This window comes from Rissa tridactyla, chromosome 9 (genome assembly GCF_028500815.1).
Source record: "Rissa tridactyla isolate bRisTri1 chromosome 9, bRisTri1.patW.cur.20221130, whole genome shotgun sequence".
In the NCBI taxonomy this organism is placed as follows: domain Eukaryota; kingdom Metazoa; phylum Chordata; class Aves; order Charadriiformes; family Laridae; genus Rissa; species Rissa tridactyla.
Window position 1 is genome coordinate 45,615,694 of NC_071474.1, and position 20,193 is coordinate 45,635,886.

Consider the following 20,193-nt stretch of genomic DNA (forward strand, 5'->3'; position numbering starts at 1 on the left):
TTTGCCCGCAGAAAAGAACAAAAGACGGGGCCGCACCACCCAGGTGCGCCGGGCCACCCCCAACCGCCCTCCGTGGCCACCACCCCCACCCCATTTCCAACGGGGCCACCTCCCGCGGTGGCCGGGCCAGCGTCTGGGGGGGGGCGTGGCCATCTCGCGGCCGGGGGGCGTGGCCATCTCGCGGCGCGGCCCCGCCCCCTGCGGAGCCCCGCCCCGCTGGCGGGGCGCTGGGGCGGCCCCGGCCGCGCAGCCCCGCGGCGGCACGGCGCGCCCCGGCCGAGCATGGAGCAGTAGCGGCTCGCCGCTCCGTACCGCCGGCCATGGGCGCGGAGCGCAGGGAGGCGGCGGTGGCGGTGCCCCGCGGCGGCTGCGCCTGCGGCGGCGGGAGCTGGCGGCTCTTCCTCGGTTTCTTCGCGCTGTCGCTGGCTCTGCACGTCCTGACGCTGGGCTGTTACCTGGAGCTGCGCTCCGAGCTCCGCCGCGACCGCGGCCCGCAGCCCGCCGCCCCGCCGAGGCGGGACGGGACGGCGGCGGCGGCCCCGGGATCACCGGCAGCCGGCCGGCCGCAGCGGCCCGCCGAGGGCGCGGAGCGGCGGCAGCAGGTGGGTGCCGGGCCGGGGGCGGGGGGGTGGCGGGGATGGGGGGGTCCGGCCGGGAGGCACCGCACTTGTCGCGGAGCCCAGCGTCCCCCCCACGCCCCGGGGACCGCGGCGGTGTTTGGCTCCATCCCTCCGCCCGCGGGTTGGGGCCGTCCCGCTCCCGTAGGCGCTTTTTTAAACAACACCCCCCCCCCCCTCTTCCCCCCCCCGTTTGTGTTTATTTAGGAAAAAAGAGGCGGGAGGGGGGAAGCCTCAAACCACCTGCAGCCCGCCGCTCTCCTGTCGGTCTGTCGTGACAGCCCCGCCGTGTCGCCCGCGCTCCCGACAGCCCGGCCTCGGCCGGGGGGGGGAGCGCGGTGCTTGTGCCATCGGCGGGGGTCCCAGCCCCCCCCCCCCTTCCCCGTGGGGGGGTCCGTGCTGCAGCCGAAGAGCTCAGGACAGCTCAGCTGTGCATCCACCCCTCCTGCCTACCTCGCTTTACGGTGGAAATCCTCACCCCTGCCCGCCCCCCTCCTCGCCTCTCTCCTCCTTGGGGTGGTTTTGATTATTTGAATTTTTTTTCTTTTTTTCAAATTATTTGAATTTTCCTTCCCCCGCCCCCGCCACCTAGATGCATCAGTCAGCCTGTGCGGTGATGGCTCAGCATGTATGTGTCCCCCCCCAGCAGCTTCTAAGTCTGATCCATGCAGGACAGGTTGGCTTCTGCCTCCGGTTTTCCCGGCCAGTGTTCCGAGCCCCGGGGAGTGATGGTGCCCGGGGGTGGGGGGGACTCGCCTGTCCTGAGAGCCTCCAGGAGAGCAGGAGCAGAGCTGGGGCCTCCGCTCCCAAACTTAGCTCATTTTTTCCAGGCACAAAACCCTCGCTGCGAGCAGGATAAGCTGGAGGAAGGAGTTTCCTCCCCTTGGAGCCCGGCGAGCGGATGGCCGGCTCCCCCAAAGCGCCAGGGGGTTCAGGGGGGGCAGAGACGCAAAGCTCAGCCGCAGCGTCCCGGCAGCCCTCGCCTTGCTGGTTATCAATGCATGGGACGGGGGGGGGCAGGAGGACAAAAATAGCTTTGATAAAGCGGCGAGTTTGGAAACTCTTCCTTCTACTTGGCAGCTGTTCGGCTGCGCTGGCCTCGGCTGCTCCCGGGAAAGCCGGGCTCATGCTTGGTGCGTTTGGATCCTGCAGCTTCCCATAATAAAATCTAAGTGAGCCTTGAACCGGAGAGAACCCGTGCTATCTGGACATTGCTTTATTTTTTTAATTCCGCTTCGGTACTTAAGCGATGTTAACGTGAAGTGAGTCGGAGCAGCTTGATGTCGTGTTGGAATTCTTAGGTTGTCTTGTAATAGCATGTGGCTGAAGTTCCTTTCGTGTTATCGTGCTGGATCTGCTTAGTCTTTAGAGCTCTTCTCTCCAGCAAATGTATAATGAAATACCAGGGTAAATAGTTGAGGCATTCATAAATTACAGCGTTAGATAATTTGTCTCTGGATGTGTACAAAGATCCAAGCGTCGCTCGTTACAGCTGACATACTCCAGATAAGGTAATGCTAATTATTTATTTCTTTATTTTTTACATCTGGCCTGTCAGGCGAAAGATGAAAAATTCCTTCGGACATATTGAAGCAGTTGGTTGGGAGAGAAAGTTTCCTCGTGGGCAGGGCATGCGAGACGCTGGGTTTCCCAGGGCAGTGCGCAGCTTGCAGCTGAGCTGCTGGCACTGAAAATGCTCTGTTTGGGAACCGGTGCTGTGACAACGTGTAACTCATGGTATTTGTAGTAGCGCTGCTCTCCTCTTTCTTGCCGCCTTTCCTCCCTTACCGTTTGCTTGAGTCTATGTGCAGCTAAAGCCAGCCACCTTCTGCGTCTTAGGGTGCTCCGAATATATCCCTTCTGTGAGTGAAGCAAGGAAATGAGGTATTTGCAAACAGCTTTATTTAAGAAGTTATCATCAGCAGTGTTAAAACCTTGGGGGTGTGTATGGGGTTCCTCGCTGCTTTCCATCCCGGAGCAGCCCAGCTGCATTGCTGGTAAATCCAAATTACGGTCCCGTGCACGTGTGTCGGGAGACAGATGCTTACAGACATTAAACAGAAATTACTAAGGAATTCTTTCAAGTGATCTGATCAATGGCATCCCTCTCCCAGGGACCTGCGAGGGAACGCTCGGAATGGGAGTGTGCTGGGGGGGGACCCGGCATCCCAATAAAGTGTTGTGAGCCCTCAAACAGGCCTTTGGTTGTGCTTAGTGATGCTGAATATCTTCAGTAAAGAGGACGAGTAATGACCGCATGGACCGCAATTGTACAAGCTGATTTAAAAACCAAAAAATATTCTCCTTCCTGACCCTTTTCTCTTTTTTTTTTTTCTTATTTTATTCCCCCTCCCCCCCCCGCCTTCCTGACCTGAGGCAGAAGGGAGAGGAATTGGGGGAAGGCCGGGGAGCGATGGTCAGCACCGAGATATTTTTTTTTTTGTTTTTGGCAGAAATCGTGCCTGGCCGCGCGCCAGAAATGACCTCATGACAGGAGTGAGATTTGGCAGCTCGATAACGCCCCGCTTCCCTATCTTACAGGGTATTCAAATATGTAACTCATTTAAGATACAAGGGCAATTTTTCATGGCAGAGGTTGAGGCATTGGAGTTCACATCTTTGTCCCAGAAGCTGCGGGGTGTTGCATCACCGGTTTGGCGTTGGGATGAAAAGTTTGTTAGCGCCGCTTTAATTCATCGGCTCTTCGATTGCCGTCCCTCCGAGATGCGATAGCGGAGCCCGGGGAGTGGCGGTACGTTCAGCCCTCTGCTAAAATCTAAATAATCCCTTTGGCCGGATGCGCCAGGATCCCACTTTTCGTGGGATACAAAAGTGATTCTGTCGGTGTGTTCGTTAGCGTTTGGCAGGCGCTTTGCTAATGGCTGCGCTGGCGGAGAGCAGGCAGCGGGGTCCCGCCGACCGCTCATTAAAATATCTTACGCCTAAACTCAATTGTGGTTTGTTGTCAACAAAAATCATCCGTGTAATATTTGAGCCTCCCGGAGCATCATTTCCGTGCCGTTGCTCCGAGCAAGTCCGTGTCGTGCCACATTTCTGCAAAAACTTGTATTTTCGCCGGCGCCGGGCGAAACCCTTGTGAGTGTCCTGGGACAGGCTTCAAAGTTGCCAAAGCCTCTTGGAATAAGATCAAATATCCATCGGATCTGTCAGATCAAACCAATGGTGGAGGCGCTTGTGGATGCCGCGGAGGGGGTTGGGAGGGGTCTGCTGAGTCACCCAAAAAAATGTGCTGAGCAGCAATGGGGTCGCCAGCACTTACCTCCCCCCGTGCCAAAGGTGTCCCTGCTGGCTCCCCGCCTCTCGCCTTTTTAATGAGGGATGTTAAAAGCAGCGCTTACATCGGCATCCCTGGCAATATCGTTGCTTTCCTGACGGTGTTTGTAATTCCGCCAAAGCAACATCTATGAACCTCCGAATTCCTCGTTACCTTGTTTTTCTTCCCTTTCCCACCTGTATCCCTCCATCTCCTGCAGCAGCAGTCAGGGCCCTTCTCTTCCAGCAGTCGTTAAGCGGTACACGGCCTCGTTAATTTATATCTGCCTTCTAAAAGCCTGCTTGCCTGTTTGACAAGGAAATCATAGAAATAAAGCTTTAGAGGCGAAGTAATATTTTGCTTGTAGTCGTGGATAAAGAAACACAGTGAGAGTGTGCAAATTAGTCTATGCACGCTGCTTTTTGTTGTATTTAGTAAAAATGAAGACCTGGCTTTACTTGAGGGGGAGGCAGGGAGAGATTTAGGGGGCAACGTATGTGGTTTTTCTCCATTTCTGGTGAGGATGCTGTGGCAGAGTAACTCTTGGTGAATTATTTGTGTGGTTTCACCTAGAGAAGGGTGGTGGCGTGTTGGCCTCTGGAAATGGCCGTGGGAAAGGGCGAGGACAGAGGGACATCGTGTTGTCCTTCACACTCTGCCACCGAAGGGTCGTAACCAAAAATAGGGGATTTTGGCCAGGTCTGTTCTCAAAATAATTGTACTTTCTCAAAGTGATGTTGTTAGCGTAGTGTACATAGCTCTATACTGACACGGAGTTTTGAAGGTTGGTCAGAACATCGAGGCAAGACTTATCTAGTGTAAAAGCAGAAGGGTGTTAATGCTCAGCCATGCGGGCACCTTGGGGTCTTAATGTAAAAGAAAATACCAATTATTTTGGCCTTTTGTCTCAATTCCAGCTCCAGAGTACAGGACGGCATTCAGGTGTGATTTGCACGTGCTGTCAAGGGGTGTAAGAGGCATTAAAGCTTCTCCAGAGATTTCTCCCTCCCCGAGCATACCTGGAGCTCATCCATGCACGTTCATCCCCGTGTCTGGCTCCCGCATCCCGAGCTGGAGGGGCTGCACCGGCGCGTGATGGATCGGGGAAGAGCTGAGACCTGACAGCGCGCTGAAAGCTTGGAGCAGAGCGTCTTGCTGGAAACGCTTCTCCGGCATTAGCCTCCCCGCGGGGCACAAACCTTTAAATACCTGTGCAGGGCTCGTGCTTGGGGGATTTTGTGGCTTCTGACCTGGGGTGATGGGGATTTTGTGGCTTCTGACCTGGGGTGATGGAAGCCCCGAGTCCATGCAGGTGGGCCGCGGAGCAGAAGGAAGATGGTGTTAAGGGATGCTTTTCGTGGCGGGTTTTCCCTCAAATTACCCTTTTGGCAGTCTTGGTTGTGGCTCAAGGAAGCTCTTGCAGGGCGATAAAGGGAGACCGCAGCGCGGTATAACACATCAGGGCTCTGGTAACCTTCGTTCACCTTTTAATGGTGCCCGTCCCTCGACAGAGAGGATAAAATTCCTGAGGTTTGGGGTCTGTGGTGGGGAGAGGGGGCTGCAGCCGGATTGCCTGGTAGCAAATAGAAAACATATTTCTGCTATTATTCCTACGAATATTCTGTACAAAACCTGGCGCGAGTCCATCAGCTCCTCCTTTTAAAAAGAAAATGGCACAGGAGAGTGGCAGGAGCTGCCGGCTATGCTGCATTAATTGGAAAATTAAGTGCGGCGTGCACTTTGCCCGCAGGGTTTGAGGCGCATCCGTGCGCGTGCCGTAGGTTTAATTCCTGGCCTGCGGAGGAGCCGTCTCCTTTGGACTGCCCAGCTGGTGCCCTGCCACTGAGACACCTTCTGCTCCTTTACAGAGATTTATGATGCTGCCGGCGTGCGTTTGGTTCTGCCTCCTTACCCCGAGCAGGTGAGACGGACACTGTGTCACACGCGGTGGGATGTCACCGCTCCCGAGCTGTTCAGCCGCCAGGGCTGGAGCTTAGGAATTCCCCTTTGGAAAGGGGGAAACAATCAGTGAGAAAAATAAAGAGCTGCGGCTCGGGCGTCCCCAAGCGCAGGTCAACTGTGGGGATGTCTGGCTGGGGAAACCCTCGAAGTGTTGGCGAAAATAGCGAACAGGTAGAAAAAGAAAAATCTCATATCTGGGAGACAAGAAGCAGTTGGAAAACAGGGAATATGATTTGCAACTGCTGTCTCGAAGCTTGTGTTGCCGTCGGGCAGGTTCTCAGCCGGTGGCTGTACCCGGGGAGAGCGCGGGCAGCCCTGCGCAGGGGACGGTGGGTGCTCCCCTGTGTGCTCGGGTGCTCTTGAGTGAAACTGCCAGGGAAAATGACCAATTTTTGGAAAATAACTGTGGGAGTCCAAAAGAAAAGAGTAATTTTTCCAGCCAAGAGCAGAGGGGGTGCAAGTGTGTAATTAATTCGGCGATGCGCGGGAAGGAGAGGAGGACAGGCTTCATCTCACAGAGGAATGTGAGGATGCTGAAGTCTTGTCGGAAGCGGAAAAATGTGAATAACAGAGGAATAACGCATCAGGGCAGGGTCAGCCCCAGCATCCTGCCTGCGCTGGGAGGCGTGGGTGCGGAGGGGAGAGCACAGTGGCGCGCACCAGGTGCGGGTGACATAGAAATAATTAAGCAAACGAGTGTCCAAGCGATCAGCCCTTGCTTCGGCCGCTGTCCCGAGGAGGCTGGGCGGTGGGACGGCGGTGGAGCACGGTGCTTCCTTGCCCACCAGGCTTTTGTGGGCTCTGCCTTGTCTTCCCCTTCCGGACCCGAGCTTGCCAGTATGTTTTCTTTATTTTTATTTTCTGCTCGTTCCATGAAGGGTAAATACTACAACTTTGTGCGAGGACTCAGGACTTTTTTATCGGCGTTTATTGAATTCCATGACGGAGAAGGTTGTTGTTGCCAAAGTATGCGTTTGACCGACACGTGACCAAAGTTGCAGGGTTTTCCACAATTTTTAGATGAGTTAACTGGCAAACGCTCAAACCCGTGTTTTTTAAGAACACTCGGTGGCATTCCAAAGTTATTTTTCATTTAACCTCATAGTACACAGTGCTTTATCAAACCGATATTATTGTAACCTTTTAACATTATTTTTCTTACCACATAATACTATAAATCATCTCTGCTCTTCCATACACATGTAGTGTCTTGTAATGCTAATTAAAGTGCACACTATCCTAATTTTGCTCTCATACTAATCCAATATATTTTTCTTGACGGGAAGCCAAACCCTGAAAGCTTCAGAGCATGCGAAGCTCTCATTCCAGTCTTATTATATGTTAATGACTTTATATTTTAATATCTTTCAACACTTGAAGAGGATGTTATTTTTAGAGGTGTCTGGCTGCGAAAGGTAACCCGTATGTGAGAGGCTGAGGGGGTTTTGTGGGTGGAAAGCGCTGGGTAAACTATGCAGTGAGTAAGTGGTAAGTGTGTCTCTGAAGATGTGTAATCTGTCAGAATTCATTGTGCACAAGTACGAAATTACAGTGAGATTTGGATGCAATTTTAAAATAGTTAACGGCCTTTATAGGAGGGGGAAAATACAACTCTTGCCTAGACTTTTACATGTTGCAGTTGTAAGTGCTCTCTTGTTAAAAACTCTTGGGGAAACGCAGTGTTGTTGTACGCTGCTGGTGCTGATGCCAGTTGGGCCCGAATGCTACTATAACAAAAATAATTACTCACAGATGGGTGGATATTAAAATGAGCTCTTTCCATAAGCCCAAATAAAATTCTGTTGTAAGTGCAAACTACTAAATATGCAAGCCTGTATTGATGAAATGCCAGGGCTATAATGTGTTCCAAATGGCAAGTGCCAGCATCCTCCTGCTGGAGCCGCACCTCGGCTGCGGCTTGTCGTTCCCCGCTCCGTATCTGCACTTCCTTAGGAACGGCTCTCGTGGTGGGAGAAACCCAGCGGCAACTCGAAGTGGTAGGGAAACCTGCCAGCGATCGGGCTGCGTGCGCTGCGGGAGGAGGAACACCGTGCGCAGCCCGGCCCCTGCCGCCTGCGCCTTCTGCTCGCCCGTGTTCGCTCGGGAGACCTCAAAGTGTTGAGAAAAGTGTGGGACGCCAGCGGCGGGCATTGCGTGGCATGGCTTTGCGGCCGTGGGGGTGCGCAGGGTGGTGTTGCATGGCTGTGCAGCAGTGGGTGCTGCCTGGCGTAGCGTTGCATGGCATGGGGTGGCGTTGCATGGCATGGGGTGGCGTTGCATGGATTTGCAGCAGCGGGCATTGCATGGCGTGGGGTGGTCTGGTGTGGCTTTGCAGCAGCGGGCATTGCATGGCGTGGGGTGGCATTGCATGGCGTGGTGTGGTGTTGCATGGCTTTGCAGTAGCGAGCATTGCATGGCGTGGGGTGGTGTTGCATGGCTTTGCAGCAACAGGCGTCGCATGGTGTAGGGTAGCATGGCTTTGCAGCAGCAGGCGTTGCATGCTGTGGGGTGGCATTGTATGGCTTTGCAGCAGCGGGCACAGCATGGTTTTGCAGCAGCAGGAGTTGGATGCCATGGGGTGGCATTGCATGACTTTGCAGCAGCAAGTGTTGCATGGCGTGGGGTGGCATTGCATGGCTTTGCAGTAGTGGACATTGCATGGTGTGGGGTGGCATGGGGTGGCATTGCAGCAACAGATGTGTGGCATGGCATAGGGTAGCATGGCATGGCTTTGCAGCAGTGGGAGTTGCATGGCGTGGGGTGGCGTTGCATGGCTTTCAGTAGCGGACATTGCATGGCGTGGAGTGGCATTGCGTGGCTTTGCAGCAGTGGGCATTATGTGGGGTGGTGTGGCATGGCGTTGCAGCAGTGGGTGTTAATCAGCGTGACGCAGCATGGCTGTGCAGTGGTGGTTGCTGCGTGGCGTGGCTTTGCAGTGGTATGGCGTTGCCATGGTGGCCATCGCTCGACACGGTGTTGCAGCAGGTGAGGCGTCGTGTTGCATGGGGTTGTGGGCGCTGCATGTCACCGCATGGCATGGCTTGGCAGCAGCAGGGCTTTGCCGCAGCGGCTGGCAAAGCAATGGCTGGTAGCTGCTCACCCCTCCTGAACTGTGTCCCAGCCGTGGGCTGAATTTGGGCAGCGCAGGGCTACCAGACAGCCCCAGCAATGTTGGCAGATGGGGTTCTGCAGGGTCAGGCCCTCGTTGTCTCGGCTGCTTTTACCTCCTCACAATAGACACAATGTCCCCCCCCAGCCTGGCAGCCCATCCGTGACACAGCAGGGTTCGGTGTCCCATCCCCGGTGGCAATGCAGCCCTGTCCCGCTGTGCCCAGCCTTTGTCTGGCTGCCCTTAATCCCTCTTTGCAATTCATCTGTGGTGTAAATCTCTCTTGAGGCACACAAGGTGGAAGGGGGAAGACACTGAGAAAGTTTTTTTTTTTTTTTTTTAAGCCAGCACTGGAAGTAAAATCCACCTCAGAGCATGTAACAGCTCTATAATTGTAAATTATATTCGGGTGGAAGAGTTGGGGGGCGGCTGCATGGGGGTTGTGGTCTCCACCGTGGACAAGGCTGAGCCATATTCATGGTGGACCAGCGCTGATGCTCGTGGCCTGGATCCGGGATGTCTTTCCTGTTTCCCCATGATAGTTACCCTGGATGCTGCTGCTCTTGCGCGCTGCTCCCTGGATATAAACCTCCTCGTGCTTCTTCATCAAATTCCTGTTGTCTTGTCCCTTCTTCCTTTTCCATTTCTTATTCTAAAGGGCTGGAACATTGGCATTCCTTCCCCAAGAGTGGTCCCTCGCTCCCTCGCAGCCGCCAGCACTGCAAGAGACCGTCTGTCCCCCGGAATGAGACTTGCATGTCTCAGAGAAATGCTGTCCCCTGGCTCTGGGATTTTCAGTCGTTTTATTCAGTGTTCTCCATCTCCGTTACAGTCAGCATTTCTCAGTAGGTTTGCACGCGTGGTTGGTTGGGTTTTTTTCCTATGTAAATAATATTAAGTGCTTGCAACAGGAGAAAAGATGATACCAGGGCTCCTGATGGCACGTCCCGCGCTGGAGCAAGAAAATGGGTATTTTTGGCTGCATTGGCTGCAGATGCTCAGCTGCTCCCGCTTCCTCTGGGGCAGCCGCGGTGAAGAAGGGGCTTCGTAGGGGGGATAAAACAATGCCACGTTCCCAGATGCACCGCAAATACCTGATTAGCTTTTGGGGCCAGAAGACATAAATGCAGTGTACCTTGTCCAGCAGGAAAAAAAAAAAAAGAGAATCTTTGAGTTTTTCCTTTCATTTTCTCATTTGTGAAGCGGCAGCGGCGTTTCCCGGGTTTCCCAGGGAAGCGTGGGGCAGGCGCTAATGGCCAAACCAGACTCCGCATGGTCCTTCCCATCTTCTCCGTGTGCTGGGCTGGGTGAAATTAATCCAGGAAATCATTTTGGAGCAATTATTTCCTTCAACCTTGCAAATAAGTTGCAGAGCTACTGCTAACCTTAACTAGCACACTTTTTTTTTTTTTTTTTTTTTTTTCCCCATGGGGTAGGAAAAATAGGATAAATGATTTAAAGCTGATAGCTGGAACTGTTGCTGACCTGCTGTGACACTCAGAGGACTAAACAGGTCAGGCTCAAAAATGAGATCTTTCTTCTTTTTGGCCGCAGTGCTGCCTGTCCATGCCTTTCACCCGGAGACTCATCAGGCGTTGGGAAACCTGGATCCGCAGGAGTTAGGAGGGGGGTGGTATTTCTGCCTGGAAAGGTTTAATTCTCGTGCTTTCCTGTAAAACATACCCTATGGCAGAAAAATCAGACGAAATGAGGAGTTGCTGGCCATGCAGCTGATGGGGTGTATCTAGAGAGCAGGATGAAAACCCGTAAAGAAAATAGTTGGGTTTTAACTGCAGCTGTTACTATCTTTTTAGTGATAATGAGCTAAATTAGTACGTTTGCTGCCTTTGAGCTATGGATGGGCTTGTTGGTGCTTGCGGAGGTTGCGGTGGGTGTTAACTCTTGCCGGGGAGCCGAGTGATCCTGTCCAAGGGACAGGGGAAAGTCCAGAATTCCCTCTGTGTCATTGGGGTACATTGAGGGAGATTTTTCCCTTTCCAAGACCAAAAGGAGACCTTTTCTGTGTGTAGGGGGAAGGTGAAGTTTAGAGATGTTAATTGTCATTTTTAAAGGATTATCCTATCTTCTTTTTAGCTGCATCTTTATCGCTGGCTTGGAGTTTTCATCTTCCAGTCCCTAAAGGGGGCCTACAGGAGAGATGGGGAGGGACTTTTATTAGGGAATGGAGCAATAGGATGAGGGGTAACAGTTTTAAACTGGAAGAGGGGAGATTTAGATGAGATCTCCGGAAGAAATTCTTTGCTGTGAGGGCGGTGAGCCCCTGGCCCAGGTTGCGCAGAGAAGCTGTGGCTGCCCCATCCCTGGAGGGGTTCAAGGCCAGGTTGGACGGGGCTTGGAGCAACCTGGGCTGGTGGGAGGTTGGGCAGGGGATTGGAACTAGATGATCTTTAAGGTCCCTTCCAACCCAAACCATTCTGTGATTCTTCTGTTGTTGAAAGGAGTTGTTTCGACTCAGAAGATGGCTTGTGCACAGGTTATTGGACTGCGCAGAGCTCTGTTGGCGTTCAACAGAATAAGCTTATGAGGGAAGTGAAGTTGGTTTAGCGGTGATGCTGTGTTTTAATTCCAGCTCCTCTAGTAGCGCTGCTGGTCCTCTTTGCTGGCTGATGACCCATCTTCATCCCTTCCCAAAGCCACTATGGTTTTGCAGGTTGCAGAACTTAATTTTGAAAGCCCAAACGTACAAGTAAACTGCATGTGTAAGGCTGGAGCTCACTTCTAGGGATCAGTGATTTTTGCAGCATTGCTGCAGTTTTTTGGGCTCTGGTGGTAGCAAAGAGCAGGTAAATGGGGGGGAAAAGGGGTTTTCTGCACCAAGGCTCATGTGCCAGAGCTTCCAAGGCACTTCTGCAGGAAAATGTTTCCGATGTGGCAGGGGTGGGCTTTAAGGTGCAGGATGCTGCTGCGCTGAAATGGGCTGGATGCACAGAATCACCCTGCTGATGTTAAATCCTGCTGCTGCGATAACTGCTAGGAAAAAATTGAGATACCTAAGCTTTAAAGAGAGGGACGGGCATCCCGGGGCATTCCTGGGCAGGGGCTGTTGGTGAACCACCCGCCTGAGGAGAGCGGAGCATCCCGAGGGCTCGCTGTCCCGGGGCTCCTGCCCTTGGCCGCAGGCATGGGGAAGGTGGCTGTGCTTTGTGAGACATGGCTAGAAGCAGGTTTGGAGACTTAAATTAACTATACGTGAGAGCATGGGTAGTCACCAGCAAGCTGCGTATCTGCTGGCTACTGCTTTAGGGTTTTTTTGATTATTTTTTTGTTTTTTGTTTTTTTTTTTTTTGAAGGAGAAGAAAGGCTCAGTAGTTGTGAGACTGAGTAACCCCAAACCACTTAGTTCTGGTGCTGCTTCTGTTGGTGTTGAAGTAATCTTCTGGGGAAAACTTGCATCACCTGAGCGCTGTTCTGAGATTGCTTGGGGTTTAGGAGGGTTTGATGGGTTTTTATTTTGTTTTTTGGTCTTGCTTATCTCTGCTTTGCTGTTAAGTGTGGGAAACCCCAGGAATGCTGCTAGTGAATGAGGTGTTCAGGTAGCAAAGTTCATGGGAGGATGGAGACCTTCCCGTGTCGAAAGAAAACGCACACAAACCCCTTTCCTTCTGCTTGCTTCTCTTCTCGGCTATGTACCTTTTCATGAATGAGTTTTCTCTTGTTTTTCTTTAGCAGAAGATTGAATAAGCCACAGCTGGGCTTTGCAGCAGGTCTGATCTTTTATTGATGCGGTGACGGAATTCAGACTCATTCTTCAGTTGCAGTGATGCTGCTGTCGTGTTCGAAGCAGAAAAAGGGAATGTGTGCAGGAAAAATCCTCTAACTAAAGCCTTTAGCTGAGCCTGTGGAGGCTCAGCACTAATCTTGCTCAGCTGCCCTTGGCCTCTGTGTCTGGCGAAACACCGGATCGATGGGAAACACCAAACGTTTTGCTCGTAGGGTGGATTTTCCTTAGGAGAGGCAGTGAACCTCTACGCTCATCATACGGATGCTGGCGTATTTAATCCCTAGAGACCCCTGTGTCAAATCAAGCACAGCACAGCTCAGGGCTGTGTCCCCCACATTGCCCGTGCGTGCTGGTGGCGGGGAGTGGCTATTTCTCATTTTGGGTGGGGGGAACCCCGTACCACCCTGCTGGGAGCTGGGCTCCGTGGCTGCACCTTGGCATCACCCCTGGCTGCAAATGTCCCAGCCAGCGGCAAAGTCACGTATCGGGGAGCAGCAGCCGGTGCAGAGCTCTGAAGAGGAAAGCAGCACGCCCCTAATAAAAGCAGGATCCGACTTCAAACAAATGTGTACGGCACAGTTGTTGTTAGCACTCTTATGTGCGGCTGCAAGGCTTGGACAATTTATAGGCGCTGCATCAAGCGCCTTAGTCGGTTCCATATGTGCCGTCTTCGTGCGCTGGCTGGTATGAAATGGTAGGATGAGCTCTCGGAAGTTGAGGTCTTCAAGTGTTAAATACAAAGCGTTGCTCCTGCAGGCTCAGCTCTGCCGATCCAGGCGTCTGGCGCACATTTCTAACAACAGGCTGGATTTGCCAAAGAAAATTACGCTAGATACAGCAAATAGCTGTCAACTCTTTCCTCCCTAGTCTGCCACTCTGCTTTTCTCTTGCTTTTTGGAATAACCGGGCTATTTGGGAGTGATATGGAAGTTCGAGTGTCTCGGTGCCTAGTGGTGCTTCCCCTCACTCAGCAAAGCCCCGTCCCCTTCCCTCTGTCCTCACAGTCCCCTCCAGCCGGTGACAACCCACACCAAAGCCATTGGGTCCCTCTGCAAACCCATGGAGGAGGTGAGGGCTGAGGGTCACATCAAGCTGAGAATAACCGGAGGAGTTCTCCTCCAGTACCCAAATATTGGACCAAAGTATTCAAGGGGGGGATTTTGGCTGAAATATTAACTAGATCGCTCCCATTTAATGAAGACTTTTGGGTTTTGAGCCCGGTTGCATGCAGGTGGCTGCAGTTGGGCTCAGAAGAAAACCTCCAGAGACCCTTAGGCTGGTGTCCCCCCACCTGGTGGACCATGAGCTTCTCTGCTGTTGGTCCCTGCTGGCTTAAAACCATTTCTTCTTCCCAAGTCTGAGGATGCCGGAAAACCAATTTTACAAATTATAATTCTGGTAACAATAGTCAATGGGGGTTGTTGGGGAAGTTAAACTTTGGGTCAGGTCCCAGCGAAGCTCCTGTGTGGCTTCAAGCTGCATGTCCGGATCAGGTACTCAAGCAGTTAAATATTCCTGCTGCTGGTGTACAAAAGCAACGCCAGGTATCTTCCAGGGGATCCAAGTTTGCTATCTGAAATCTGGCAAAGAGCGAAAAATTTTTATGTTGTGAACAGAAATCACACCCCAAGGCTACGGCTGACAGGGAAGGTCTCACTGACATATTTACCTAGCAATTTTGTTATCATTAAGTATACTTTCTCAAAAAGCCCAAACCTCGAGAACAATAGCAACAAAAAAACCACTGCAGGTTTTGTGAGCAGATGCAGCTTCAAGATAACAAATTATTTTTTTGCTCTTTGTTTGACTACTTGGCATTTAGTGGTTAATTAGAGTGAGGCCAAGTAGAGTTAGATAGTTCATAAAACAGAGTTTTAAAAACACTGGAGTTGAGAGGTTTTGAATTAATGCTTTTTAACTTCAGTCCACGAGGCTGTTCGAGGCAGGCAAAGTGGGGCTTTAGAAACAACTTAAAGAAAACATTTGTTTTGGACAGCAAAAGATGGAGTTTGAAAAGGGTGGGAGGCTGGAGGGGAGCAGCTCGTGCAGCCCGTCCCGCGGGGACACGTGCTGAGGGTGCTATGGCAGTGTCACCCATAAAGCCAGCTTGCCACCCGCCCCACCTGGCCTTCATGGCATCGCCTTGTGCTGGGACTGGAATTGGCCTTAAATGTTGCTGGGAGGAGGAAATAGGGTCACTCTGGCACGAAAAGTCAATAACAATCGTTCGGGTTATAAAGCAGTAATGTTAGTTCTCATCTAGCTGTTCCCCTTTATTTCCCTATAATTTTATATGATACAGAAAAGCGCTGACAGTGAAGCTGGTCCAGATGACGTCTGGGATGCTCTGTTAACGCTGGCATGTATACTGCCGAGTAATAAACATTGTCTCTGGGCATGGACTTAGAGGGTTATTATACAAAGAAGGGCCTAAGAAACACGACACTCAAATTGTGATTCCTGGCAGAAATGCTTTGCAATGGGGAAACTTCAGTTGGGTTAGGGTTGCTTACATGCCTTTCTTCTAGCTGAAGGGCAAATGACACTGTTAGCGTTAAATGTTAGTAACTGACATCTTAACATGAAATATGCCTTACGTCTCCAAAACTGAGCTGGAGTTATTGCTGTTCCAGAAATTCTTCTTCCCTGGTCTTGCCCCAAAATGGACCCAAATTAAATGTTTGTGTTAGTAAAGAGTTTGGTTGTGGAGGAAAAACACAGATTAATTGTGCTTCGGGGAAAGGTCTGACAACGAGCAAGTGAATGCGAGCAAGCCAACAACATGGGGTGAGCTGGCCGGCCCCGTGGTTCGTTTTGCCGGCTCGCCTGTGGGCTCTTGTGTCGGTACGTGTCAGGCTGATGGGTGCCTGCAATGTAACAACAGTAACAAAACCCAGGGCAATTTCTTGTTTTTTGGGTGGTTGTGGGTTTTTTTCCTGGCTTTTAGTCTTTCTAAGGCCAGTACTCTGGGTTTTAATATCTTAGACTTCTATGGGGGAATTTTATGGTGGTTACCAGCAGTTTAGAGATTGAAGAGATTGTCTGTGTTGTAAGCGATGCCCTGTTGGTATTGTGTCCCAGGCAGCTGCTGTTGCGGTGGCCCTTCACAGAATCATATGGGTTGGAAGGGACCTTTGGACGTCTGGTCCAACCCCCCTGCCAGAGCAGGGTCACCCAGAGCAGGTGGCACAGGATCATCTCCAGAGAAGGAGACTCCACCACCTCTCTGGGCAGCCTGTCCCAGGGCTTTGTTACCCTCAAAGTAAAGATGTTTTTCCTCATGCTGAGATGGAATTTCCTGTGTTCCAGCTTGTGCCCATTGCCCCTTGTCCTCCTAGGTTGGTTGATTTAGCTGGGCTTGGTGGACTAATGGCTTTCACACCTTAAGACGAGTGATTTAGGAAGAGCTGGTGTAGGAAGATGTATTGATGTAGATTGACTGAAAGCTAGTGAAGATGTGTGTGTGAGATGGCTTGAGTTGCAGGATGGATGAACAGTCTTGCGTAGTGCTCTGTTTCAGTGTTAGGTACAATGAATTGTGCCACTCGTTTCAGAGATAACGCCTTGGTGGTTGGTTTGGGCTGAATTTGGGCTCTTCATCTACAAAAGGTTTTTTCCAACGTGATCTGCCAGGTTGGTTGTCCATGGGGAAGAGGCACGTCAGTCCGTTTAGGAGGTGCCGATTGCTACATCTGCAGAAGATCAGCAGAGCCGTGCTTTGCTCGTAAGGAGGCTTCAGAGACACGTTCGACTTCACTGCATCTTCCAGCATCTTGCTGAAGAAGCTCAAGACGCAATGGATTGAGTATTGGGTAGGAATGATGACAGTGTTGCAGGTTGGGTTCTCAGCTCCACCTCCAAGACTGGGGAGAGGTCCAGCAGTGTCATCAGGGCGGGGGATTCACCCTTTGTGGTGGCCTGAGGGCTAATTCTGAGCAGGGCTACAGTAGCCTGTGCTGAGCCTTGATGCACGCTATGGGTTTGAGACCCTTAGGCTGGTGGTGGCTCTTATCTCTTTGAGTGAACTGCTGAACAAATAAGCACTTAAAAAAGCAAAGGAAGGCAAGCTGGCTTCTTGGTGGAGCTTTTAAATCTTGTAGACATTGTCCGCCTTTTCAAGGTTTGGCTGCTTTTGTAGGTACTCTTCTCTTTTTATCAACAGTATGGTACTACCTGCTGCTCTTCTGGCCAGCCTGGATCTGTTTTGCAGCAACTAACTAATATTTTGAAAGTTCTCGAACTTTGGCGTGCTTCAAAACTGTTTTGGTTTTTTTTTTTTTTTGTTCAGTTGGAGACAGCGGAGCATGTAATCTGGCGGGGTGGATATTTTTTCCAGGCAGCTCTATACATTTTCAGTTGATTATATCAGTGAAGTATGTTGACAGCTCTGTGTACCAGTCGGCGTTTGGGGCTCGTGTCTGGACGGCGCGGGCTGTGTCGCGCTGTTGATTCCCTACACAAAATAGCTTTCAGGCCTGTAAAGCTGTCACTCAACCGGTAATGGCTACGCCGAGCGGCGGCTGGGGAGAAACGGCTTTAATTGTTGGATAAAAGCAAGTGAGTGCATGTGCAAATTGTATGTCTGTGGCAGGATTTCCCTTTTGCTATTCTTCTCCCGTTGCCTGCTTTCTCCGAGACCCCGATGAAATGACTTTCAGTGGCAGTCAGGATTTACCACAGTCAGCTTTTGGTTCACCCTCAGGCTACATCCAAACTCTCCCCTCCCCCCCACCCCCGAAAAAGTAGACTCTTCCTGTTAGCGCGGCGGGGCTTTGTAGAAAATTTTCCTTTTGGGGGGAAAAGATCCAAACCTATTTTGCTCTGGAGCAAAGGATCTGTACCTGGGATGAGGTGCAGCCTCGGGAGATGCCATGGTGGGTGCTGCCGAAGGAGAGCAGGCAGCCGAGGTTTGCGTGACCCTCGCTTTAGCTGTTGGAGCCCTCGGTTGTGTTTGTAAATAGCCGCAAGGGGAATAAGACTTTTTCTTTGCAAATTTATTTAGAGGGAGGTTGGGTCATGGGTCTTTGAGAAACGCAGAGGCAAGCCTTGGTTCAGACTCAGGCCTCTCGAGTATTACTTTGATAACACCAAGCCTCACATACTCTTAAAAATTTGCTTTAGGTTAAAATTGGATTAAGCATTAAATTTTCATGCTACCCAGTTGGAAACATGTCACTAGGTATATTTCCCACTTTTAGGATCCTCTTTGGTGAATAAAATTATTTTGCTTTTTCCCAGCCTTCATGCTAAGAATGAAGAAGATTATTCTCAGGTTTCTGCTCTCGTTGTACAATGCCAACACTTTCAGATTGAGAAGGCTTGGGTTATTTCTTACAGGATCCTAGTTTTCTTTTTTTCCCCCTATGATATCTCCATAACATAACTGTTTGCACATAAATTAAGTAGAATTCTTTGGCCAGCTCTTGTGCACACCTGTGCACTCCCACATTCTGCCAATAAATTGCTGCAGTTAAACGTTGCTTCTAAATTATTTGCTGAGGAATGATTTTGGAAATCTAAAAATTATTCTTCTAAGACTTGAACTTCTAATGTGATCACTTGTCAGTCAAGGCTACATGAAAATAGGTTATCGTTTAAGCAAATGAACTGTTCTTAAAAGTAGTCCATTGGGTCTTTTTGAGCAGCAGCCAAGTCCCATTTCTTCAATTCAAGGGTAAACTTGTCCGTGCCCTGGTGTTCTGCGCCCCCCATCTCCCTTCTGCTGCCAGGGTGGGCTCCCTCCTTCTGGAGCTTCAGCCTGCAGGATGGATTCTTCATTCGTTGATGGTGATTAAAACCACCTCAAGGTGGTTGTTGGTGAGCATCTTCTTTTGAAGAGTCCTGCAAAGTCCCACTGGCAGCACCGTAAGGCATCGTGCTGCTTCTGACCCCAGCCAGGGTGGTGCGTGATCAGTATGGGAGCCACCCTGGGTGCTCAGTACAGGTGTCATCCTGGGTGCTTGTGTTCAGGTGACCTGCTCCCCTACAGCACAGGAGAAGACCTGCTGGCAGGTATCTCAGCACGTCATTGCTGGCACCATTACCTGCTTGAGGACCCACCAGCAGACCTGTGGGCAAGGTGTTAACCATCAGGCCTGGAGGGGAAAATATGATAACACAGATGGGGAGAACTGCAGCCGAGTTTGGAGTGCTTGGTAAAGAAGCGTGTAGTCCAAGCTGGGGCTGGAGCGATGGAGATGTGGGGCTCATCCAGGGGTGCAGCTGGTCCGTGCAGTTGGTGTGATGGAGCTGGGACCAGCGAGTCTGGAGAGAGCTGTGAATTATTATTATTATTATCATTATGAAATAATTCAGCTTTTGGTAAACTGCTTCTTTCTGTTCACAGCTTGGATGTCTCTTGGATGTTGAAGAATGAGCGTTTCTATCACTTTCTAATTTTGTGCCATCTTTTGTTACTTTGTGCATGCTTGTTATCCAAACAGCTGAGTATTCCCTGTAATTATTTGAGGCTCTTGACTGTAGTGGTACCCGATAGCAAAGAATTCCCTAGATTCAACTTTTAAAATAAATAAAATCCCAAGATAATTAGTCTTATGGCTAACGATTGTCAGGATGGGGTTTTGGTCTTACGTGAAAGGCTGAATGCGTTTCTGCTGAACGCAGGTTTCCCTGTCGTTCCCTGCTTTTATTTCAAGTTATTTCAGAATTGGCAACTATCTGGAGTGGCTGTAGAGGTTTGAGAACTCTAATTATTGTTCCAGTTACAAGGAATTGCCAAAAGGGTGATTTCTTGCTGGTAAGGTAACTGTACATCTGCTGTTATTAATATCAGCCTGTAAAGTTCCTCAGTGAGCTGGGCATGGGAGAAAGCTGCTTGTCATTACATTAATGAAATATCACAGCACCGAGCTTTTCTTTCAAGTCCCGGGAATACAGCCGTGCACCTTGGAATAAAAGGGGGGGAGTGTTTATGGCGCCATATCCATCCCCTCCAGACCGAGAGCTCTCCCCCACGCCGTTGCCTTTCCCAGGGCTCCCCGTATCGGTGTCTGACCCACACCGGTGCGATAAAGCAGTGAAAAACGCTGGGATTGAAGGATTCTGATGAATACGTATAGGATGATTTGATTTATTTTTTTTAATAGCCGTCTATTTATAATCGGCAGCTAAGGCTTTCCAAGGTGACAGAAGATGCTGAGGATAACGCAGCCAGCCCCTGTGCGCTGCAGAGGTAGGATTTACAGTAGGAGAATGCCCTCCGAAGAGCGTGTGTTTGCGCCCACAGCCATTAAGCTTAATAATCTTGCTGTCTGTATCGACTTACAAATGAAAGCTTGCAGTAATTTGGAGCAGCATTTGAATTGTGAGTGGTAGTGATGATGCTGAGCTTGTCTTTTAATGCTGAGTTTAGAGTCTTTGAGGTTTGGATTAAAAAAAACTTCAATGAAACCACAAAAAAGACATTGGAAGCATAACTGAACAGGTGGAACAAATTTGTTAAATCTGTTATTGGGAAAACAGCAACTTG

General features: G+C 50.8%; 1 protein-coding gene across 6 annotated transcripts in view; it reads left to right on the forward strand.

Moving 5' to 3' along the window:
- Positions 1-246: 246 nt before the first annotated feature.
- Positions 247-20,193, forward strand: part of EDA (ectodysplasin A) — an 87,218-nt gene continuing 67,271 nt past the window's right edge. For all 6 annotated transcript variants that reach the window (XM_054215282.1, XM_054215283.1, XM_054215286.1 and 3 more), the window contains exon 1: positions 247-602. In XM_054215282.1, coding sequence (XP_054071257.1) covers positions 321-602 — 282 coding nt within the window. In that variant the 5' untranslated portion in view covers positions 247-320. The remainder of the gene's footprint in view (positions 603-20,193) is intronic.